The 25,540-nt window shown below is 50.8% G+C and overlaps 1 protein-coding gene across 1 annotated transcript in view; it reads left to right on the top strand.

The window, feature by feature from the left end:
- arid1ab (AT-rich interactive domain 1Ab) overlaps window positions 1-25,540 on the top strand; it is a 58,104-nt gene that overhangs the window by 13,431 nt on the left and 19,133 nt on the right. Inside the window, exons 2-4 of the mRNA XM_061254217.1 lie at window positions 8,886-9,101; window positions 9,901-10,536; window positions 12,643-12,759. Of these exons, the coding sequence (XP_061110201.1) occupies window positions 8,886-9,101; window positions 9,901-10,536; window positions 12,643-12,759 (969 nt within the window). The remainder of the gene's footprint in view (window positions 1-8,885; window positions 9,102-9,900; window positions 10,537-12,642; window positions 12,760-25,540) is intronic.

The raw sequence follows: 25,540 nt of genomic DNA, 5'->3' as shown, positions 1-25,540 counted from the left end.
GCTTAGCTAGATTCTTTCCATCAATGAACGATTTTCACAGGGCATTTTAACCAAAACGGTTCTCTTCTCATCCAAAGTTAATCGACACGTATTAATGCAAACAGCATAATGCATAGTTGGCCAGCCCATGGGTGCAAAGTATTTACAATAGACTGACTGGGAAAATGTTTATTCAGGGTTTTGTTTTTCCATATTTTTAAAATTGTGATTATTCTTTGTTTCATAGATCACATGAGGTATCGCACTCTTGTTGAAGACAAAAATAGCAAAGTTTTATGCAATTTCATGTAATTATTTCTTGGCAGGGACATGGGAAAATATTAATTTGATGCGTTTAAATACACACCAAAGGAGCAATGGCTGGTACAAAAATATCGTAATTTGTGAATTGGCAGAGGAATTGAAACGTAGCATAACAAATGTAAACTGTGAAGACCAATACATTAAATTGAACGTAAGTGGTCTGAAAAACCACGCTGTTATACAGTGTTATAACTGAAAGATCTACACTGTTGTAAGTACAGTCAGGACTGAGCACAACCATCTGCAGCATATCCACAATACTTTTGGACGCAAGCGCAAGCGTTTCAACACTTGCATTGTGTAGGCTATGCTCCATACTGGATAAAATCAATCCATCATTTTTTCTGATGAGATGGTTACTGGAAAATTAAGCTAATATGACTTAAAAAAAAACAAAAAAATTAAAATTATATATATATATATTTTTTAAAAAAATGGGAAGGACCTAAGTGACAATGAGTCAACCACAACCACCCAAGCTAACAAAACCAACCAGCTTACTAGCCAAAATGGAGCCTGTTAGCTCGCTAGCCATTTAGCTGAAAAACAGTGGCTAAATTTTAGATTTTTAGATTAAGTATATTCATCCATAGAAACCTAGATTATTATAAACGCAAGAAATATTTAGACATTTGACCTGGTGGGGAAGGATGGAACAATTTTAATTCGGTAAAATCGTATTATTTATGAAATGCCTTTATTAAATGTATTAATTTGCATTCATAGAAAGGCTGATGTCTTGTCGGCTGCTTCATGTTCTAGATGCTTGGGTATGCTGAGATCATAATTGTCATTTAATAAATGCCATTGTCTGTGGTCTATTGCTGACATTGGCACTGCCCATACGTTATGAACACATTGCTGTCGTTTTGTGTGCTCTAAACATAATTTTATGTTTAATAAGAAATGTATTATGAGCACATCCGGAATTAAACTAAATGGTAAGAGCTGGCTGGTGTTGTGTTGGCTTTGTTTGGTCGTTGTGTATCTAGCTTAATTTACTTTCTTTTGTTGCCCTTCTTATTTCCCCAGAATTTGTTTTATTGGATCATGCGATTCTCTAGTTTTGCTATGCTAGGCTAAGTTGTGACTTGAAGCCGATCTCTCTTCTGCAGTGCTTATATCAGTATGTGAGGGCACACAAATGGCTCGGGCAAATGCCTTTCATACAGAAAGTGGACAGCTATTGCACTCTGCGCAGACAGATCACAGGCACCTGATTGGCCAGCAGAATCGCAGTTGAAGCAGTGAGGCAGGGCATATCCTGCCATCTAAAGCCCTCCCTCCCTGGGTGACACTGCTCTCAAAGGTTAGGTGGATATGCCATGTCTCAAGATGTACGATATGCATACCCGCGTGCGTGCGTGCGCATCCAGTATGCTTTTGTGTATATGTATATGTTTCTGCAGTATGTCCATGTGCTTGTGTGTATGTACATGTGGTGCACCAGTGCACACCCGTGTGTGTGTGTGTGTGTGTGTGTGTGTGTGTGTGTGTGTGTGTGTGTGTGTGTGTGTTTGTGTGTGTGTGTACACGTGTGCGAGTGTGTGTGCGTGCGCAACCGGGCAGATGAACAATACTGGGGCTCTGTGTGACGGATTACATTGGCAGCAGTTGTTTATCGTCTGTCCATCTGTTTCTCTCGGCACCGTCCCTGCTCTTCAACTGACCCCCCTACCCCCCCCCCCCCCCCCCACCCTTAGAGATACGCACACACACCCCATTACCCTTAGACACACACACACACACACACACACACACACACACCCTTACCCTTAGTCACATAGGCACACACACGCACACACACGCCCTGTGCAGCTCCCGCCTCCACCCGCTCCTCTGTAATGTGCCAGGGCTTTGGCTTCCCTGTATGCAGATTAGCCATGTGCTAATTGCATTTATTTATTTATTTGTAAGGGGAAAAAAAAAGGGCAGAGAAGAGGTTCTCTTCCAGCAATTGATTAGATGACTGGGCAGAATGAGAGGAAGATGGAGAGAGCAAGAGAGAGGGGGAAGAAAAGCAGGAAGCGCCGCTCCCTCAGGGAGGGCGTCTCTCGGCTTGGCTCTGCCCACGTGGGCTCTTCCCACTTCTCTCTGTATTTTCCCAGCTAACATGGAATGTCCTCACAATGTTACTGGAATGTTCCGTCAGTGTTATTACATTGTCATTACATTGCAGCAACACAGAGAGCAGTTGGGTTAGCTGGCTGCATGTATACACGTTCCACTGTTTTGCCGGTTTGCGTGTTGATGTTTGGATCATAGCTGCAGTCCTGATCTCGAGGTCACACAGTCCTCACAAGTATGGTCTTTGACGTGTGTGCGTGTGTGTGTGTGTGCGTGTGTAACTGTCCCTGTGTGCTCTGTGCCGTGTCGTCAGCCACACTGCGCAGTACATGTGTAATGCTGACAGCTGGTAATGAGGAAATGGCCTGCGTGCCCCGTGCCTCAGATCAGCACCCTGACCTCAGAGCCGCTTCCATTCATAAAGAGACAGGAGGAGCTCTAAAAATAAACCTTTCAACTGCTAAAGAAAAGGGCCCAATTCAACACCAGTCCCTGACCTCCCTTAGGGACACTGTGTGTGTGTGTGTGTGTGTGTGTGTGTGTGTGTGTGTGTGTGTGTGTGTGTGTGTGTGTGTGTGTGTATGTGTGTATGTGTGTATGTGTGTATGTGTGTATGTGTGTGTGTGTGTGTGTGTGCGTGTGCGTGTGCGTGTGCGTGTGCGTGTGCGTGTGCGTGTGCGTGTGCGTGTGCGTGTGCGTGTGCGTGTGCGTGTGCGCGTGCGCGTGTGCGTATGTGTGTGTATATGTATGTGTGTATATGTGTGTATATGTGTCTGTATGTGTCTGTATGTGTCTGTATGTGTCTGTATGTGTGTGTATGTGTCTGTATGTGTCTGTATGTGTGTGTGTGTGTCTCTTTGGCTTTGTGTGGGTATGTGTGAGGGATCACATGCTCTCCTGTGTCTGTCTCCACTCTTCAGAAGACCCCTGTATTCTCCACAGAAGCGCATGAAGAAATCTCAGATGTTTGCCCAGTCTGTACGCAACTTCAAATATTCCACTACTTGTCTCTTAGTACTACAAAGTGCCTCAGATCTCTCCCTCTCTTTCTCTCTCTTCCCCTCTCTCAGGTGAATTGAGCCCGGTTGAAGATGCTTATTTTAGACTTGCTCCTACTTTATTCTGGATTTCAGGTTTTCAGCCCTGATCACACGCCTTTCGCGGATGAATGGCGGATGGGGGGCTCCGGTCACTGCCGTGGGGGATGCTGCATAGAGCCTTACTGTGTGACTTTACACTCGAGTGACTGCTGCCTTTCCGTGTGAATCAGGTTTGAGAGCTGACTGTAGTTAAGTCCGGCCCCCTGTGCTTTCCCACCTGAGTCATCCCGGCTGGCCTCCGGTGTGTAAACTCAATGAAGGGTGTGTGTGTGCGTGCGTGTGTGTGTTGGCACGGGCGGAGAGGTAGTCAGGGGAGGATGAACCTGCAGTGACCGTTTCACCACACTCCTCAAATGCTGATCCCGAATCGGTACAAAATTTTAGTTTGCAGTTGTTTTCTGGTGGATTGGTTTTTGGAGGAACAACTGATCCACTGGAATCTAATTTACTAACTAACTAACTAAAAAAAACATTAAAAAAAAATGTGAACGGATTTGAATACCATTCTGTCCTTTAGCATGGTTGTGAACCTTTTCTAGACCTTGCGCTACTACTCTGTGCTTAAGCCGGATGAGCCACCCAGCACCCCCAAATGTTGCAGCATAAATGGCTAGCTAGTTTTTAGATTTTTCAATATAACTAGCTGACTAATTGTAGTGGGATAGAAGAACTTTAGCAGGCCAAGCAGAAGGTGCTCTGACAGAATATGCACCGTGTTATGCATGTTAAAAACTGCAATATTTTACAGACATGATAACTTTAATCATTTACCTTTTAGAGATGATCCATTTTGGCGGCTGGCTGTTTACTGAATGTACACATTTTTATTTTGTATTTTTATGAAGCACTATTGTCACTTCCCGCGATGCAATACTCAGTAACATCATTGTCTGTGCGTTGTCTGTAATCGGTGACCACAGTGCTGGTGCCCGTCTCCTGTCTGAACGTCCCGCGGTAGCGGTACGACGCGGGCAGGCCACAGCCGTCTCTCGACCAGGCGGCGGTTGCTAGCGCTGCACTAGCAGACAGGGTAATCTCGCGGATGGGACTGTTCCTCAGAAGGCCATCCGCTCGGCCTCCATCTGACCGTCTCGATCCTTCAGGCTTTAACAAGGCCCGTGGGGTTTCATTGGGTGTCTTCGGCGATATGACATCAGTTATCCGTAAGGTGCTGTGGATTGTTATTGCTGTTCAGCCCTTGCTGGTAAGCGATGTATCCTGAAGCTGTATTGGCCCTTATCCCAATCCTTCCTTTTTTTTCTAAATGTTTTTCAGAATTTAAGGTTAATTAACGTTCACTTAATTCTTAATGACATATTTATATTTGAACATTTAGAAACTTCAAAAGACTGTTAACATTCAGTTTTAATTTGTTTTAAAGGAACATTAGTTGCTGCGTGTTGGATGATTAACTGTCCTTATCGTCTGCGGTTTTATTTACTTGTATAAAGCTTGGTTCTTTCCACACAGTAACTACAAAGCTCTGTGTGATATCACCCCAGATGGGCTAATGGTCGACGATTAGCTTTCAACAGCTATAAATTACTTGGTCCGTTTTTGGTGGTTCTTATCTGTCTGGAGTGGAGCCCGCACCGTTGGTCCCTGCAGGGAACTGCATGAGCGACCCCGGCCAGCCCTCCCAGGTCACGATCAGTGGAGCTGCCTGCTGGACTTTGTGCTTTGTGAGTCGTTCTGGTCTGTCGGCTGTGCAGGGCAGATGTTTCAGTCTTTCTGTTGTTGTTGTTGAGTGTCCCGACCTAATTAGCAGACGAGCCCTGAAGATCGGTGGTCAGCGAATGGGCCTGTTATTTGGTAGTGCCTCTCACTGCTGACACGTTTTTGCCCCCTCAGGAATGATAGGGCTAGCCCACCTTACTGGGCGGGGCCTATTCTCAAGCTTTGGGCGGAGCTACGCCCTGCTCTCCATTCGGGCCCCACGGCCGCGAGCGTCCGGGTTCGTCGAGCAGCCACGCGGGCGAGGCAGTGAGGCGGACCGGGGGGCGGGGTCACCGAACGGCAGCCTATGGGCCGCTGAGGAGTCGGCCGCGGTGCTCTCTCTCCCCCGCACCGCCAGCCTGGCGTCTGTAGAAGAGCCGCGGTGCGCGGCGAGCGAGGGGAAGCCCGGCTCCGCACCGGCAGTCCTGAGGGTGCGCAGAACTGCTGGCTCATCTGCCCGGGCGAGCGTGTGAATTAGCATTCAATTCCCCACGCGCTCCGCCCGTCCGGCGCAAAGCCTTCCGCCGAGCGGGCCCCTGTTCGCCGCTACGCCGGCAATTCGGCAGGGCCCGACTGGATTAACGCTGACGGGGGCGAGTGGACACGCTAGCCTGCATTTAAATGAACGGAGAGAGGGAGAGAGGGTGGAGTTTCTCCATGTTTTTGAGACCTTTGCTTTTATTAGAGGTACCAGAGTGGACTATTCTGGTTGAAGGGGCGAGTGATTGGGAAAACTGGAGCTCAATAAATTAGCGCAGAACTTTGTCCGATATGTCCTTTTTAAAATCCTCTAATGATGAACGTACTTGCGAACCCCTCCTCGAGTTGGTACATAGGTTGTACCCTGTGCCGTATCATTGAAGTGCCATTTTATATATTTTTTGTTCTAAATCTCGTTTAATCGGCCACTCGGTCGGTAATTTTTATAGTGCTCCAATGGGGGTTTTGTCCTTTTTCATAGTACGTAATGAGTAATGTAGCATTTAAGTTTTTTTTGCAAGCACAAATTTTTTGCCGCATTCGGTGGTTTGTTTGTATTGCTTTGCACTTTTCCTCATAATTTCTCTACTTTGAGCATGACATCATTGTACTTGCATTATGGGGTGGGCAATTAGTTCTACGTTTGTGTTAAAATGGTATTGTTAAGAACTATGTGCATCAGCGTTTTCTTTCTGAAAGGATATTGCATACCTCTTGGGCATATTCTTCACACTATGTTTGTAGAATGTATTCATTTCACATTGATACGAATTCCCGAATAACATGCATATATTAACATTGGCCATTTAGTGCACAGCATTAATTTAGAATATGCTTATAAATTTCAAATGGTGATTTGAGATGAAAAAACGCTGTACACGCTGAATTATGAAGAAATGTTTAACATGCGGGATGTTGGCATGTGTCTGTTGAGCATGGCTTGTTGTAATAAAGATGGTCGGTGCGCTAACACACAGTCTGTGCGCTAATGCTGGGCCACTCTCTCTCTGTGCTTTCAGCCCAGGCAGCCAGCCTCCATTTTAGGCAGCAGTTTGGTGCCATACATTTTCCTCCTTGGTTGCAGAAGCTCTGTGCTTCCATCGGCTGTAGATGGAACATGCACATATTGAGCATGCACACTTCACACACCTTTCCTTCTTTTGGCATTGCTGCATTTGCACTGGGAATTGGGTTTTTTATTTTTGTGTGCCAGGCAAGCTATCAAGATCACTTTCTCATATTTATGCCAATAGATGTGGATACTGAAAGGCAGAATAGGCGGTGTGAAATGTGAGCTTAAATACACAAAGTGTAAATGAAATGGACCCTCAGGTCGGGACCCGCTGAGGGCGGTTAGCTCGTTGTGTGGTCGGGCCCATTTGCGCAGAGTACAGCTCATGACCGTTTAATAGCGAGCTGCGCTGGATTCAGAGAGGAAGCGGTCTGTGCAGGAGAGCAGTGTGGAATCATGGGAGGCAGAGTCTGTGTGTCACACGCTCCAGGTGTGTTTAATGAGGACCTGACCTGGTATGGGAAGGGTGCGCACACACCCACCTACACACACAGGAGTGCGCGCACACACACTCACACACTCAACACACGCACACGCAGAATCACGCATACACACGCATACCTACACGCACAGGGGCACCCACACACGCACCTACACACACAGGAGTGCGCGCACACACACTCACACACTCAACACACGCACACGCAGAATCACGCATACACACGCATACCTACACGCACAGGGGCACAGACACACGCCCACAGGGGCATGCATGCATACATACACACACACACACACACACACACACACAGGGACACGCATACGCCCATAGCGGGGGAGCAGGGCGTTGAGGAAAGCCCCCCCCCCCCACATGTCTCACTGCCCCTAGATCATCATTACCACATCATTACCACACACAGCGCGGATCCCCCCCCATACGCCGGTGTCATTCATTCCCAGCCAAGATCTCCGTATTAAAGGAGAGAGAGAGAGGACGGCCTGGCCACGGTTCAAACAGGAGCACAGCTGGGACGTGTTACATTTTCGGCAGACTGCCCTCGATTTGAAATGTTATAAATAGCTCCGTTGTTGACTTCTTTAACTAAGGCTGGGCGAAGTAAAAAAAATGAAATAAATAAAAAAAGTTAATAACCGTGGGAAGCAATTAAACTGATTTGGGGGGTGGAGATTGAAGTGGGGGGTTCTGGGTGGCGGGGTGGGAGCAGCGGAATCGTCAAATTTCAGCGGTTTTCCAGTTGGCAGGCGGACACCCACACACACACACACACACACACACCCACACACGCACATACACACACACACATGCTCGCACGCGCACACTTACCGCGAAAGGAATTCCTGTGGAAGACGTGTGTAAATTTTGCCCAAGTGCGCCTTGTCAGCGTGCACAATGGCAGTCGCGTGGCGGCTGGGAGGGGGGGGTAGGGGGCAGACAGATAAGACCCAGACGACCTGCCCCCACCCCCCCACCCCCCTCCCCCCGGTGTCTGGAGCCAGTGAAAGTTTACAACCTTGGCTCTGGTATTTGACAGCTGACGCCCAGAGGAAACCACGAGCCGGTCAGCTGCAGGTTTTCCTCTTCCTGTATGACATCACTCCCGCTGCGCTCCATTGGCCGTGGACGTGAGCGTCCCCCCCCCCCCCCCCCCCCCGCGTGCTAATTGACGGGGAATTGGCAGATGTTCCTCTGTAACGCTACACTCCTGGCAGCGGCCAGCGCCTCCTGGCCCAGGCGACGGGCTCCCCTCGGTTATGCGAGCCTTCGTTTCGCTCTCGTTGGACGGCGGCTTGGGGCTCCGTGGCGACACACAGAGCACCGTCCGCGCTCTTTTCGGCCTTTCGATTGGGAAACGTTTCCGCTCCGGCCGGGTCTGTCCCCTCATGTTCGGGTCTTTCCACGTGTCTTAGGATGTTCTGCGTTCAGGTTTTGGTGGAAGGGACGTGTTATTTTCCTGCGTCTGCCCCTCCTCCCGCCTAGCGCTTGGCCTCGAGCGTCCCTAAAGCGCGACCTGCCTTTGCACCTTAAGCAAGCTCAGAGTTGATGTTCGGTGATTGGTGAAAGAAACTTTTCTGTAAGCCGAGTTGAATGTGCTCGGTGCCTAACCAAGTCCCCTGTCTCCATTTCCTCCACTCTCTTCTCTCTTCTCTCTTCTCTCTCTCTCCCTTTCTCCCTCTCCCCTCTGCAGCCCTCCAGTCCCATGGAGCAGATGGGGAAGATGCGGGTCCCTCCGTACGGAGCGGCTAACCCGTACTCCCAGCAGCAGCAGGGGCCTCCCCCAGGGGGCCAGCCAGGGGCGTCGTACCCGGGCCAGGGCTACGGCCCGCCCACCCCACAGAGATACCCAATGGGCATGCAGGGCCGCACGGCGGGGAGCATGGGCGGCATGCCCTACAGTCAGCAGGTGAGTCCACCTCTCCGCCCTCCTCCTGGGAGCCAAATGGGCAAGATCATCATATGGCCAAGGTTTTTGGGGGCCTTGTGCTACTGGACTTAATACACAAGATATAGAAGCCATTGCTTTCAGTTTATAAGAATACCGTTAAAGCACGTTCTGCCTACTGACCCCGGTGATGCAACAGCATAAATTAGGTATTGGCAAGTTATGTGACTTTAGTTTGATTTCCACTGCACACATACAAATGTGTAGGAGAGCGGCAGTTTAGATGTGGATGTACGTTGACTATAATAGTGGGTGTGGCTTCATTTATGTCATGTTGCAGTGGGCGGGGTTTATTTGGGATCCCTCAAGGCACCGTCTGTGGTCCGTTTCTAATTCACAATACTCAGCGGGGGCCAGGCGAGACTGTTCTGAAAGAGCACATTTTGAATGCGAAGCACCGTTTCAAAAGTCTCCCGCAACGCTAGTCAGCATGGCGCCGTGTTTCTTCTTCGGCGGGTAGCCAGTGACGGAGCCCCAGGCTGGCTTTTCGAGGCCTGCGCCTGCTCCCCCCCCCCCCCCCGAACGCAACTGTAACGGACACGCTATAGCGCTGTCCTTGAGAACTGGGAGTTCAGGAGGGCTTGTTGTGGGTTCTGTCTCCACCCATTACAGTGAAGAGTGAAGGTAACCAGACGCAGACGACCTTTGTTAATCCTGTGAGTGCGAAGGGCGTTCTGAAACAGGGAGGGCCGGGTGGTGGGGTGTAAAGGTGGTTGCCGGGTGGTGGGATAACGCGCGTTCACTGTGTGTCCCCGTGCAGATGAATGCATACGGGCAGCAGAGCCAGGCCTCCTACTACAGCCAGCAGGCCCAGCCGCCCCACGCCGGCCCCCAGCAGTCCCCCTACCCGCAGCCAGCGCAGAGCCAGCCCGGGGGCCAGGGGCCCTACCCTCAGCACGGCCAGCCCGGGGCCCCCTACCCGCAGTCGCAGGGCGCGCAGGGGCCCCCCCAGGGCCAGCCGCCGTACTCGCAGACCCAGCCTCCATACGGGCAGCAACAGGTCCAGCCTGCGCAGCCGCAACAGCAGCAGGGCTCCCAGGCCCAGTCGGGCCCCCAGACCCAGCCCGGCTACCCCCCCACACCTCAGGGCCCCCCTCAGCAGCAGCAGCAGCAGCAGCAGCAGCAGCAACAACAACAACAACAACAACAACAACAACAACCACCGCAGCAGCAGCAGCAGCAGCAGCAGCAGCAGCAGCAAGCTCAGCAGCCCCCGGCCTCCCAGCAGCAGCAGCCCCCTCAGGCTCCGCCACAAGCGGCAGCGGCCCAATCGCAGGCCCCGCAGCCCCAGGGCCACGCCCCGCCGGCGCAGAGCCAGCCCGCCCCCTACTCGCAGACTCCGCCCCTGCCGCAGCAGCAGTCGTCTCCGTTCCAACGCTTCCCCCCTCCTCCTCAGGTAAGCCCCGCCCTCTGACCTTCTCCTTTTCATCAGTGTGCCTTTTTCTCCAGTTCAAGAACAGCCCTGTTCACCTATTTGCATGTCTAAGAAACTTTAATATTAGTTAGTTTTGTAATAAAAAAATTGAGAATTTCTACTGAAATTGGATTGACAAATTAATTTCTTCCTTTTCTGAAATCCCGAAATATATGGTGCATGGTTGGCTTTCGCTAGGCAAGTCAGTCACTTGCTTACCTCGCTTAAACACTTCACAAAGATATCAAAACAGTCTTTTGCCTATAGTCTATTTGTCTAGAGCTATGTTATGCTAGCTATCTTTTGACACCGAGTTAGTTAGCCAAGGTGTAAGCATTTGTAGCTTTTAGGCTGCAAAATGAAATGATTGTCAAGAAGCTATAGAATCAGGCAAGGTATCTGTAATTAATAAACTGCCAAGAAACCATTTTACACAGTGATCGTGTTAGTCCTTTGAAAAGCCGGTTTCATAATCAACATTTTTTTACACTTGCCTTCTGATAAAAATAGCTACTTTACCATTATATGCCAACTCGCAATAACACAACAAATGCATTTCGTTCATAATTAATTATGACACTGGTAACCGAAGCAGGATGAAATGGCAATTAGCGGGATGAAATGAGCTAGGAATGATGTTTTTGCTTTCTGATCCAAACGCATTTTGCCACATAGGCCGATAAAATAGAATGAGTGATTTCTGTTTTAATTTATTCATATTGAGCAAGCTAGCTAGCGTGACGTGACATTTCGTTTTAAACTTTTCATTCAAATTAAGCTCTTTCACACTTGTAATGCTGCCAACGGCTGTGTAAATATTATGGTCAATAAATCACGCAAATGTCACACGGACGACAAGAAGCAGGAGTGATTGTTTTATTGTGGTTCAAGTCTGGGTCATTGCCCTTTGCAATCTTTAAAGCTATTTTATTTCTTTTTTTCAAAATTTGTGCATTTATAGACCAGAGTGTACTTATACCTGCATTTTAGCTCTCTTTTGTGTAAAGAACACAACAACGCGACTACAGTTAGTTTGAATGCTGGGGGAAAGCCGCAATGGCACATTCGTAACCTACATTGCGGTGACTGCTGATTTGGGAGGGGTAACAATGGGAGGGGCTCCTCTGCGTTTCACTGGGCGGTGGCGGTTTGGCTGCACAACTTTTACAAGTCTAGTGATGCCAACCGGAGAAGCCTCAAATTTCTTATTTATTTAATTCAACCATGCAAGTCATCTGAGACAACAAACTTGATTTTGTAAGAAAGTGGGTGAGGATACTCAAGTAATTGTGCAGTAAATGTAGTGATTGATGAAGGCAGGCAGATCTTTTTTGGGCCAGATCACTGGGGTTAACACTATTCTTCACTTTAGCCTCCCCCCCCCCCTTTTTTTGGTAATCCCCCCCCCGCCCCCCGCTTCATAGGGCATCCGTGTCCTCCCTTCCCCTTGCTCCGGAGGTGCGCCAGCCTCTCTCCGCGCGCTGCTCCTCGGGGGAGGCCTGTTCTCCCCTGGGAGCCGGTGTCGGCTGGAGCCCCAGAGGCCGGCTCTGTTCCAGCCCCTGCCGCAGGACTCTGAAAGTGTGTCATCTGTAATTATTTGTCTCGCTGGGCAATTTCCCAGAACGGTTTCTAATGGGTTCAGTGAATCACAGCATGCTGCCGTTGTGCGATATGGGGAAAGGCTAGCAGCTCCCTGCGACTCTTCTCCAAAGCTGTCTTTGACCTCCGACCCTGTCCAGGACACAGCGAAGGGCTTTTTTCGAATGTTGATGAAACAGAATGATGAAACATGATGTTGACTCAGCTCAGGAAGTGTACTTATGTGGGTGAATGGGCTATAAAACCAGGCAGCAGGATCCATTTCAGATGTAAGGATACACGAAAGGATCTCCAACTGCTGCTATCAGTGCTCACTTTTGAGTGCTCCTCCTGCAGCGGACAGATGGCCAGTGAGGGGGAAAACTCAATACGGCTGGCAAACTTTCTGGAAGGTTCTCTTTCAGGAAGAAATTCTACAGGCCACTTGTCCACTCTCACACTCTCTCTCTCTCTCTCTCTCTCCGTCCCTCCCTCCCTCTCTCTCCTCAGGAGCTGTCCCAGGACTCGTTCAGCTCACAGTCCAGTGCTCCTGCTTCCACCCAGCCCATGACTTCCAGCAAGAGCGGCCCAGAGGACGGGCTGCAGGGCCGGCCTTCCAGCCTCCCAGTGAGTGCCCCCGCCACCTCCTCACTCCTCCCCACCCAGTGTACACCTCACTCCTTCCTACCGACTGTATACTTCTGCACGCACACCCCTTGAAACGTACAGCACACCACTTCTCCTACCAAGCCTTACACACACTGTTCTTCACAGAGAACCCATCCTTACACATACTGTTCTTCACAGAGAACCCATCCTTACACACACTGTTCCTCACAGAGAACCCATCCTTACACACACTGTTCTTCACAGAGAACCCATCCTTACACACACTGTTCCTCACAGAGGACCCAGGCTAACACACACTGTTCCTCACAGAGGACCCAGGCTAACACACACTGTTCCTCACAGAGAACCCAACCTTACACACACTGTTCTTCACAGTGGACCCAGGCTAACACACACTGTTCCTCACAGAGAACCCATCCTTACACACACTGTTCTTCACAGAGAACCCATCCTTACACACACTGTTCTTCACAGTGGACCCAGGCTAACACACACTGTTCCTCACAGAGGACCCAGGCTAACACACACTGTTCCTCACAGAGAACCCATCCTTACACACACTGTTCCTCACAGAGAACCCATCCTTACACACACTGTTCCTCACAGAGAACCCATCCTTACACACACTGTTCTTCACAGAGAACCCATCCTTACACACACTGTTCCTCACAGAGGACCCAGGCTAACACACACTGTTCCTCACAGAGAACCCATCCTTACACACACTGTTCTTCACAGAGAACCCATCCTTACACACACTGTTCCTCACAGAGGACCCAGGCTAACACACACTGTTCTTCACAGAGGACCCAGGCTTACACACAACCGGCCCCCAGACTCTGAGCCACTGGGACTGGGTCTTTAGGCAGATGTGCCACACGGGACCAATAACTGGCCACTAATGGTGGCGTTCCTCAAGCTGTGTTAACAGGTCATCAGACAGGGCATCTTTCATTCAAAACAGTGCAGCAGGAGGGGGCTGCAGGGGGCAGTTTCTCCTCTGGGTACTTTCCTTTTTATTTATTTGTCGCTGTTATGCAACCGTTGGTAGCACGGAATTGCATTTTATTTTTGTGCGTAAAATGGAAAGGTTGCATTACAGATTGCACGTATGTACAAATGATAGAACATGAGATAATCACTGAATACTTATTTCTATTGTTATCTTCAAAATAAGTCCAGGTCTGACAACTGACAAAAAATAAGTTTAAAAAGAACTGAGCATATAGACCACTGCAACCTACTTTTACTGTGAAAATACGTCGAGCCACAGAATGATTTGGTCATGCAGAAAGTGCTGGTGGTGCACTTGGCTACAGCCGGTAGTGGCTCAGGGTGGGTGTGCTCGAGACTGCTCTGCGTCGGCTGTGATTGGCTGAGAGAGAGAGACTAATCTGGTCATGTGACGGGGCCGGGCTACCCCCCCCTCCCCCGGCGCCACGGGAAGCTTTCCGTGCAGATGAGTCTCTCAGCAACCTTGGTCAGGCCCAGAAAAACCAGCCCGACAAGTTCTGCAGACAGTGTGCAGCTTTGTGTGTTATACAAACACACCCTGCGCAGTCTGCTCTGGAGCTCTCTCTCTTACTTAGACACACACACATGCATACACACCTCAAATACAGATGCTGAGTATTCGCGCACACACACACACACACACACACACACACACACACACATACACAGCTCAAATACAGATGCTGAGTATTCGCGCACACACACACACACACACACACACACACATACACAGCTCAAATACAGATGCTGAGTATTCGCGCACACACACACACACACACACACACACACATACACACCTCAAATACAGATGCTGAGTATTCGCATGCGCACGCGCACGCGCACACACACCCCCCCACACACATACACACCTCAAATACAGTCAGCAGCTACAGAGTATTCCCGCGCACACACACACACGCATACACACCTCAAATACAGTCAGCAGCTACAGAGTATTCCCGCGCACACACACACACGCATACACACCTCAAATACAGTCAGCAGCTACAGAGTATTTGCGCACACACACACACTTCAAATAGTCAGCAGCTACAGAGTATTCATGCACACAGACACACACACACACACACACACTCGTACGACACATGCATGCCTGGAATACAGTCAGCAGCTACAGAGTATTCACGTGCACACACACACACGCATACACACCTCAAATACAGTCAGCAGCTAGAGTATTCGCACACACACTAAGTATTAATGTTCAGAGCTCGGTATCTAACAAAGTCCCCTTTTTCTTGTTTTTTACTCGCCTCTGTCACAGGTGCACAGACATACATACACACTGCCTGAATATGATCAGCAGCTACAAAATACACACACGCACGCACCCGTAACACTGTCATACATAGTTCACTCGAATATACACACCAAGAAACGCACTGGCCTGCTGTGCAAACAGACACCTCTATTGCGCCTCAAGTCTCGTTCATGTTTGCTCCTTTTTCCAGATGTGTTTTTGTAAACGCGCAGTAAAGCTGTTAGTCAACAACTGCGAGCGCAGTACACTCGGAAGAACGCGGCGTTATCATATGGAGGACGGCGTATCCCCCGTATCGTACTGTTATCATCCGAAAGTCCGCTCATAAAATGGCCGAAAACGTGTCAGGCGTTCACTTCCTGAGCTGCGGACTTTCTCAGGTAACCGCTTTTTATTTGCCCTGAACTTACAGGCCGTCTGGCAGCATCTGTCATCTCCGCAAAGTGCCCCGATCTGTAGGGATAGCCATTTAAGCGGCTACAGACATCTGACAAATCTGCCGTACTCCAACGCGCTTGCTTGCAGATTTACATCCCTGTTTGCGGATGCATTTGCAGTAATACGTCTGATTCTGCGGAAGCCTCCCTCTCCGGGCTGGGCTGAATCCTCCATTTTCTGGGGGAGGCTGAGCCTCTCTGCTGCAGCCTGCCTCTCTGAAGCTGAAGGAAGATTTCCTACCAGTGCCTGCTAATAGGGGTCAGTTCTCCCGTTTCCGGCGGTCGGTGAAACACGTGGGGCGGTGTACGCTTGTTTGTTTGTTCACTGGCTTGAGCCCTCGCTCGCTTTTGTTCCCATCCCACATTGTGTGGATAGCGTTTCCGTCTGTGTGTGTCTGTGTAAAACAGCGTTTCCATGTGTGTATCTGTGTGTAGGACAGCGTTTCCATGCGTGTCTGTGTGCAAGACAGCGTTTTTGTGTGTGTGTGTGTGTGTGTGTGAAGGACAGTGTTTCCATGTGTGTGTGAAGGACAGCGTTTCCATGCGTGTGTCTGTGTAGGACAGCGTTTCCATGTGTGTGTGTGAAGGACAGCGTTTTCATGCGTGTGTCTGTGTGTAGGACAGCGTTTCCATGTGTGTGTCTGTGTAGGACAGTGTTTCCATGCGTGTGTCTGTGTGTAGGACAACGTTTTCATGTGTTTATCTGTGTGTGTGTAGGACAGCGTTTCCATGCCTGTGTCTGTGTGTCTGTGTGAGTGTAGCACAGCGTTTTCATGTGTGTGTCTGTGTAGGACAGCGTTTTCATGTGTGTTTCTGTGTGTAGGACAGCATTTTCATGTGTGTGTCTGTGTAGGACAGCGTTTTCATGCGTGTGTCTATGTGTAGGACAGCGTTTTCATGTGTGTTTAGGACAGCGTTTCCATGGGTGTGTGTGTGTGTGTGTGTGTGTGTGTGTGTGTGTGTGTGTGTAGGACAGCATTTTCATGTGTGTGTCTGTGTGTAGGACAGCGTTTTCATGTGTGTGTCTGTGTGTAGGACAGCGTTTTCATGTGTGTGTGTGTGTGTAGGACAGCGTTTCCATGGGTGTGTGTGTGTCCATGTGGCTCCACACAGACTGTTGTCAGTATCGCTCTCTCCCCGCCACGTTCTCTTCAGGGCTCTTCGGTGAGCCCGCCCCCCCTCCCTAACCTTTGCCCCCCTGAGCACAGCGCTCGATACAAGCCCACTGCAGCCGCCCACACTCCACACACCTGCTGGAAGCTTCCGCGGCGGGCCCGGCTGAATGAGCCCGGGGCAGGGAGGTCAGAAGTGTTTTGGCTGTGCGGTGCGGGGGTTTTGTTGAGCCTCACAATGGGGCGGGGGAGGGGCGGGTAACCCAGCCATGGGAATGGGGCTGTGTGTCTGTCTCTCTGTGGGACACTTCCGTCTGGCTTCTCGGGACCCCCCTCTCGGGCACAGCGTGGAAGACTACCCCTGTTTCTGCCCCGTAGTCTGTCCCAGCCCCACCCTGCCTCTTCGTTTCTGTGCTGGTCTGGCCCACTTCACTGCCCTGCCCCTCTGTTCTTACACACACCCAACTCTCCTGCTTTCCTGCCAATCCTGCCACATCTGTCCTTCAGGCCCCGCCCTGTCTCTCCCCTGTAGACCCCGCCTTGTCTCTCCCCTGTAGACCCCGCCCTGTCTCTCCCCTGTAGACCCCGCCTTGTCTCTCCCCTGTAGACCCTGCCCTGTCTCTCCCCTGTAGACCCCGCCTTGTCTCTCCCCTGTAGACCCCGCCTTGTCTCTCCCCTGTAGACCCCGCCTTGTCTCTCCCCTGTAGACCCCGCCTTGTCTCTCCCCTGTAGACCCCGCCTTGTCTCTCCCCTGTAGACCCCGCCTTGTCTCTTCCCTGTAGACCCCTCCTTGTCTTCCCCCCCTGTAGACCCCGCCTTGTCTCTTCCCTGTAGACCCCTCCTTGTCTTCCCCCCCTGTAGTCCCCGCCTTGTCTCTCCCCTGTAGACCCCGCCTTGTCTTCCCCCCTGTAGACCCCGCCTTGCCTTCCTCCCTGTAGACCCCGCCCTGTCTCTCCCCTGTAGACCCCGCCTTGTCTTCCCCCCTGTAGACCCCGCCCTGTCTCTCCCCTGTAGACCCCGCCCTGTCTCTCCCCTGTAGACCCCGCCCTGTCCCCCCCTGTCCCCCTGTCCCTGCCCCAGGCCCGTGCAGTACAGCACATTTCTGCTGCGGAGCGCACAGGCAGCGCAGTCAGACTGCTGAGCCTGACAAATTTCATCTCCCGAGCCTTGCCTTCTCCCCCCTCCTCCTCCTGCTTCTCTCGCGCTCTCTCTCTCTGCCTCTCTCCCTCCCCCACTCCCTCTGCTTCTCTCTCTGCCTTTTTCACTCTCTTTCTCTCTCTATTCCCCTCATTTCTCCCCAGACTCCCTCTCTCCTCTCACTCCTTCTTCTTCCCTTTCTCTCTCCCCCTGCTTCCTCTCCTCTCTGTCCGTTTCTCTCCTCCTCTCTCGCTCTCCTCTCTCTGTGTAAATCAGCTTTCGCAGCCCTGTGCAGCGCGACCTTGTTTTGCGAAGCTGCGGCATTGCAGTATTCAGAGTCCGGGGCCAGTTTCCTGTTACTATTCTGGTCTCCGGGCCTGTTCTTCCTGTGCGCGTGTCTTACTCATGTTCCGGGGCCTGCCTGCCTGCCTGCCTGCCTGCCTCCCTCCCACTTTCCACTTCGGCTTGCTTGCTCATTCCCCTCCCTCCCTCCCTCTCTCTTTCTCTCTCTGTCGCTCCCTCTTTTCCTCTTCCCCGTGCAGTGACTGTGGGAAAAGGGAATTTAGACGGGCCGCTCGGAGGAAGGCAGGAGGATTTGCGGGAGAGGAATGTGCTCTCAGGGTTGTGATTGAGAAGTAACCCCGCCCACCCAGCCAGCGGAGCACAAAGACTGGGAGGGAGGGGGGAGGAGGGGGGGCTGCAGCACTTCTCAACAGTGCCCTTCTTCCGCTACGCTAACAGTCCCGGCTAAAACACGCCGCCTTTCAGCGACAGGGTGTTTCTGAGTGCCTTTTCAGTATCTTGGGCTCTCTCTCTGGGACTGTAGAGGGCTGGTTTAGGACAGGTGCCCCCCTCCCCCCCCTCCAGCTGCTGTTATTGTGAGGCTAACAGCAGGCCCACACACAGTCTCACCCTGTACCTCAGTCTGCTCTCTCAGAACTGACTCTGACTTGAATCTCGGGCTTCTCCTGCTGGGGTATTGGATCCAGATGGGTTCTTACCTGGAATGGCAAAAAATGTGTCCCTCGCAAAATCTTTCGGTGTGTCCCTTGAAGCTTGCGAATATCCTAAGTTTTGATGAACTCCAGCGCCGGCAAGCGACCGGCCGGACCTTTTCCCAGAACCGCCGACGGGGCGGTGGGAACGTCTTGGGTGCACTCTGGTCCGCCTTTCGAAAACCTGGCTGCGGCCACGCCCTGTTCTGCCTGGGAACACTGCAGCAATCGACCTGTGCTTTGGAGGACGGAGGTTATAACTTTCATAACTTGTTATTTAGCTGACCCTTTTATCCAAAGCAACTTACAGTTTATTAGACTAAGCAGGAGACAACCCCCCCCCGGAGCAATGTGGGGTTAAGGGCCCAACAGCTGTGTGAATGTTATTGTAGCTACACTGGGGAGTAATTGTGGGAGTGGCTGTGGGGGGCTGTATGCGTGTGCGTCCGTTGGGGACTGTGTGTGTGTGTGTGTGTGTGTGTGTGTGTGTGTGTGTGTGTGTGTGTGTGTGTGTGTGTGTGTGTGTGTGTGTGTGTGTGTGTGTGTGTGTGTGTGTGTGTGTGTGTGTGTGTGTGAGACTGTGAGCTCTGTGTGTGTGTGTGTGAGACTGTGAGCTCTGTGTGTGTGTGTGTGAGACTGTGAGCTCTGTGTGTGTGTGTGTGTGTGTGTGAGACTGTGAGCTCTGTGTGTGTGTGTGACTGTGAGCTCTGTGTGTGAGACTGTGAGCTCTGTGTGTGTGTGTGTGTGTGTGTGAGACTGTGAGCTCTGTGTGTGTGTGTGTGTGTGTGTGAGACTGTGAGCTCTGTGTGTGTGTGTGACTGTGAGCTCTGTGTGTGAGACTGTGAGCTCTGTGTGTGTGTGTGACTGTGAGCTCTGTGTGTGAGACTGTGAGCTCTGTGTGTGTGTGTGTGAGACCATGAGCTCTGTGTGTGTGAGACTGTGAGCTCTGTGTGTGTGAGACTGTGAGCTCTGTGTGTGTGTGTGAGACTGTGAGCTCTGTGTGTGTGGGACTGTGGGTCCGTGTGGGTGACTGTGGGCTCGGTGTGTGTGTGTGTGTGGGACTGGGCTGTCTGGCAGTTGTCCGATTCGGGCTGATTTCCCTGATTATCTGCCAGGGTCACTGGCTGGTCAGACCAGGCAGGTGCAGGAGCAGCCAGACAGGTTAATGCATTCAGTCTGTACTGGACCCCCATCTGCCAGTGTGTGTCGCCGTCTCACCATGTGTGTTCTCTCTGTGTGTGTGTGTGTGTGTGTGTGTGTGTGTGTGTGTGTGTGTGTGTGTGTGTGTGTGTGTGCGTGTGCGTGTGAGCATGTGTCAGTGTGTGTGAGTGGGTGCGAATGTATGCGAGTGAGTGTGTGTGCCTGCAAATATGCGCGTACATGTGTGTGCGCGACAGGGCATACGTGGGACCGTGTATGTATGTGTGAGTGAGTGTGCATGAGAGTGAGAGCATGTGTGTGTGTCTGTTAGTGTGCGTGTGCGTGTGCGCGTGAGAGAGTGAGAGTACGCATGCGTGTTGCTGCAGGAGCCCCTCTCTCTCTGCGTTCAGCAGTGCTGCTGAGCTGTGGGCCCTGCCTCTCCTCTCCACTGTGGGACAGGAGTGCCCCCTTATGGCTGAACGCAGCTCTGCACTCACCCAGCACAGGCCTGTAGTCCTCCACCCAACACTGAGCCTCACAGCCCTGCATCATCCCGCCCTACGCCTCCCTGACCTCCGCCCTCACGCCGGGGAAAGCTTTCCCACCTACCTACGTCTCCCACACCTCCACCTGACGGGAGCCCTCTTCCCTGGTCCAAACTCACGGACCTCTGAGCAGCCAGACCGGACTCAGACTGAGGGCTGCAGTGTCCTGGGCCCTCTGGCAGAGGGAGGCCAGTGCTGGAGGAGGTGTGAAGGCTGTGTTTGCTCCTCAGCCCTGGGGGGTGACGCCCCGCGGTGGAGGTGGCCGCTGGGCGGTCGACATAGGGAGGAAGTGAGAAATACAGGGAGAGAGAGGTGTGGGCGTTTGCACTGTGCTGGATAGAGAGAGAACGCTACCTCCGCAGACGCGTGGGGTTGCAGGGACAGGAAAGCTCAGATTTTTAGTGCGATGCCGACCTTCCTCTGCCCTGCCCCGTCTAAAAAACGAAAAAATAATTTAGTCATTTAGTCTGATATTGAGACATAAAATCTTATTTTTTTTCCTTTTTTTGCTAAATAAGATGAAAATGAGGTGGAAAGGCAGTTTGACTCATTTTAAGATTTGCCAGTGGAATACGAACATTTCACTAGTCAAGCAAATTTCATCTCAAGATTTGCCAGTGGAATAACTTTGGAAGTAAACGTGAACATGAAGTCGTATTGCAATACTAAAAACGCTTGTTAGGACAGTATCGTTTTGCATTGTGGGAGCACAGCCCATTCTGCAGTCCTGGGACAGAGGCTTGCCCCTCTGGGGACCGTTTTGCCCGTCTATCTCTTAGACCTCATACGTGCCGGTTCCGTGCTAACGCTAACTGGGGCATGGTGTAAACCAGGTCCTGTGCGCACGTGTGTGTATAAGAGCGTGTAAGAGCGTGTCTGCGGTTCTATGGTGCTGTAAACCAGGCCCTGTGCGCGTAAAAGAGTGTGTAAGAGTGTGTCTGCGGTTCTATGGCAGTGTAAACCAGGCCCTGTGCGCACACGTGTGTGTATAAGAGTGTATAGGAGTGTGTAAGAGCGTGTCTGCAGTTCTATGGTGGTGTAAACCAGGCCCTGTGCGCGTAAAAGAGTGTGTAAGAGCGTGTCTGCAGTTCTATGGTGGTGTAAACCAGGCCCTGTGCGCACGTGTGTGTGTGTATAAGGGCGTGTCTGCAGTTTTATGGTTGTGTAAATCAGGCCCTGTGTGTGTGTGTGTGTGTGTGTATATATATAAGGGTGTGTCTGCAGTTCTATGGCGGTGTAAACCAGGCCCTGTGTGCACACGTGTGCACACGTGTGCACACGTGTATAAGAGTGTGTAAGAGTGTGTAAGAGCGTGTCTGCAGTTCTATGGTGGTGGTTTAAACCAGGCCGTGTGCGTGTGCGTGTATCAGGGCGTGTCTGCAGTTCTATGGCGGTGTAAACCAGCCCCTGTGTGCACACGTCTGTATAAGAGCGTCAGCGCGCACCTGCCTCATGCGACCTTCCCCCGTGGCGCAGGTCAGGTGGTACGGAGCCGGCTGCACTTCCTGCAACAATGACGCCGAGGCCCTTCAGACGGCACGGTGACCCCACGGGGCCCTGGGGGGGGAAGGGGGGGGGAGGGGTCCGCTCTCATCCGATGTGTCAGCACATGCAGAGCTAAACCTCCGTAACCATGGCAACCCCCGGAGACGCACGCCTGTTGTTTCCCCTCCTCCCCCCGGAGAAGATGAATGAGCGCGTGTGTGAGATTACACAGCGGGGAGCGACTGGGGGGGGTGGGCGGTAGCTGGAGCGAGGCGGCCAGGTCGCGTGGAAGCCCTGACCCTTCTCCCCTTCTCTCTCTCTCTCTCTCTCTCTCTCTCTCTGTTGCTCTTTCACTCCCCCTATCCTGCTTTACCTTGCTTTAGGGGCTCAGTATTCCAGTGGCTCAGGCCTGCTTTTGTGGTGTGGCGGTGGAGCTCTACCCTGCGATGTCAAACCACTTTAGGAGTCACAAACCTGAGAGAAATCTTTCACAGGAACAAAGACTACATTTATAGGATAGAAAATGTGAAATAAATATGAAGTGGAAATGGAAACATGCACACAAAGCAGTTTGTGTGCATTTACTTAATTATGAATGCGCCGTCCACCATTTTGTGCCAGACTGGGTTGTGGTGATACCGGACCAGAGCTTGGGGTTTCTTGGAGTGTGGAGGTGGTGTGAACGTGCTCACCTGTCCTGAGAATGTAGGGGAGCGTGTGGGCCCGTCTTATCCGGCCGCATTCGGGGCAGGATGGGGATGAACGACCCGCCATTCCGGCTCCTCCTGGATCGACAGGCCCTTGAAATGGCTCCAGCCCAGGCCGGTTACACTGCCTGTGCTTTCAGCTCTGAATTCTCCTCTGATCCGCTGCCTCTACGAGACACCGGCAGGGCCTTCCGCCCCTGTTCAGAGCCAGAAAACGCTGAAATGTATCGATTTTCATTGATGCGTCTGCTTTTGATGCATCTGGTTTTGTCACCGGGTTCAACGTTTTTCCATGTAGATTTTTTTTTTTATGTGTAGGGCTTGTAGTTTTGCCAAGCTGGTGTTTTCGTGCCAGCGGTTCGAGAGCATCTCTCTGGGTACAGCGAGCTCCTCTGTAGTCCCCCCCCCCCCGTTTGCCTCCCTCTCTCCTCCTCTCTCTCCACGCTGTGATGAGAGGTCTGTATTTGGTGAAAGGTCTCGCTGCCTCAGATATAATTACATTTCCTGAGGAGCTTGTGCAGTCAGCAGAACAGGCCCTGGTGCTGCTGTGCAATATTGAGCTGTGAAGAATCGATGACTGCAGCGTACGTGTGCTGGGATGGCGGTGTGTGTGTTTGTGTGTTTGTGTGTTTGTGTGTTTGTGTGTTTGTGTGTTTGTGTGTGTGTGTGTGTGTGTGTGTGTGTGTGTGTGTTTGTGTGTTTGTGTGTGTGTCCATGAATGTCTGTTAGTGTGTGTACTTTATAGGGTATGTATAGCTAGTTGATGTGTATATTATGTGTGTCCATGATTGTGTGCATGTGGTATATAGTGTGGGTAGAGTTTGTGCTTTTGTACATGTATGCCTGCCTGTACGTGTGTGCGTGCGCGTGCGTGTGTGCGCGGTGACATACAGGCGGAGTCCCTGCATCTGTGAAATCCGAGGCACACCCTGTCCCCGTTGCAGCAGTGCTCTCACACACACACACACACACACACACACACACACAAACACACACACATACACACACTGACACATGCACACACATGCATACATACATACATACATACATGCATACATGCGCGCACACACACACACACACACACACACACACACCCACTCACAGACACACACACACAGACATACACACACACACACACACACACACACACACGCCCTCACAGACATGCATACACGCTCTCACAGATATGCATACACACACACACACACACACACCCTCACACTTGGCTCCGGTTGCTCCTCTGCGCTGGGGGCTGGGGGCTGGGGGCTGGCAGCGGGACAGGGGGAGTGTGAATGGGCCCGGGCTCGCCTCCCTGTCCCCCTGCTGGCCCTCCCTCTGGGGTTTCCTCCTCAGGTCACAGCCCAAAAATAGCAGCTCTCGCCTCAGGGCCGCTGCCAACCTCTGGCTGAGCTTTCTCTTGGAGTAGCTGGCCTCTGTCCAGCGGTGTGCGCGCACACACATACACATACACACACCCACACACACACACACACACACACACACACACACACGCAAACAGAAACATCCTAACACGCACGCAAATACACACGTGTATGCGCACACATCATGGGTTTCACTTGCACACCAGTGGTTCATCACCGTGTCGTCTTCTGTCTCTGTATTTATCAGACTTCCGGTGATGCTCCGTGTGCCTGCAGCCTTGGCTCTGCTCACATAAGGAACAAATATGATCCTTAATCTGCTCCAGCACTTCCTGAAACTTCCCGATTCATTCTTCTCTTATTTTTTTCTTTTTCCTTTTTTCAAATCCCAAGTCTTTAAAGCAAAGAGAACATTTTTCACTTCCAGAATAAAACAACTCTGACTTCTTGAATCTCTGAGCATTTCTGCCAACTTGAGTTGCTCCTAACCACGCTTTTAAAAGCGTCCAGCTTTCTGTGAGGGAGAGAAAAGGCAGTAAGAGTGCAAATGTGCCATTTGCTTGGCAATGAAATGGTTTTCAAGGCTTACTATTGAATGTTTTTGCATGTATCGGCTATCAGTCAAGTGCATTTCTGTCACATTTTAGATCGGGTTTTTCTCTTAGTGTCACTCAAGGCTTTGTTGTTTTGCGCAAGGTCAAGAAAATCTTGTACACTTTAAGTTAAATGCATCCATCAATCCACTGCACTTTGAAAGGAAAATGAAAAGTCTAGATTTGTGAAGCATTTTGTGCTTTTGAAAACAATCCCGTCTCAAATCCCATTGAAGGCATTTGAGACATCAAAGAAATGAAGTAAAAGTTGTCACGTGTTGTGCTTTTCTTTAAAGCATATGTCTGACATAGAGGTCACATGCAACTAAAATCTTGACGGTGAATTAAAATTAAGACGCATCAAGGAAGACGTTTCTACACCAGTAAAAACCCTTCTTTTTCTCAACTTTAAACCGCTAAGATGTTTATTCAATAGCTTGCACAGATTCTCTAGAAGTGACATATTCCAACTACACAACCATCCAGTGTCACATTCAGCTTAAAGCTGTTGATTAACATTCAATAGCTTTATATTAATTTAATCAACATTTAACGTTAACATATATATCACAGTCAGGATTTAACTTGATGCTGTAAATAATGTAGCCAACTAGCACATCATAAATGTGTAGATGACTAGCTTTAAGTTGATAGATAATTGTAACTACTTGTTTCCAATCAATGTAAATGTAGCGTGTACGTCACAGAATAAGCTACTGCATCAAACTTGGCCAGCCGCTAACAATTGATATGGCAGTGCCAATTCCCCCAGTATCACACCTTGCATTCTCTGCCATTTTCTAGTCACGTCTTTCCTCTGTGCACATTTGCTAGTGCCATTGTTTTCGGCATTGCTGACGCTACTAGCCAATCGGGCACCCTGCATGCAGACGTGACTTGCCACTCGCGAGAGGAGTTTGGCCTGGGCAATATCGAACAGGAACCTGAA

The sequence above is a fragment of the Conger conger genome, chromosome 9 (genome assembly GCF_963514075.1).
Source record: "Conger conger chromosome 9, fConCon1.1, whole genome shotgun sequence".
NCBI classification, from domain to species: Eukaryota; Metazoa; Chordata; class Actinopteri; order Anguilliformes; family Congridae; genus Conger; species Conger conger.
This window is presented reverse-complemented; position numbering and strand designations above follow the sequence as displayed.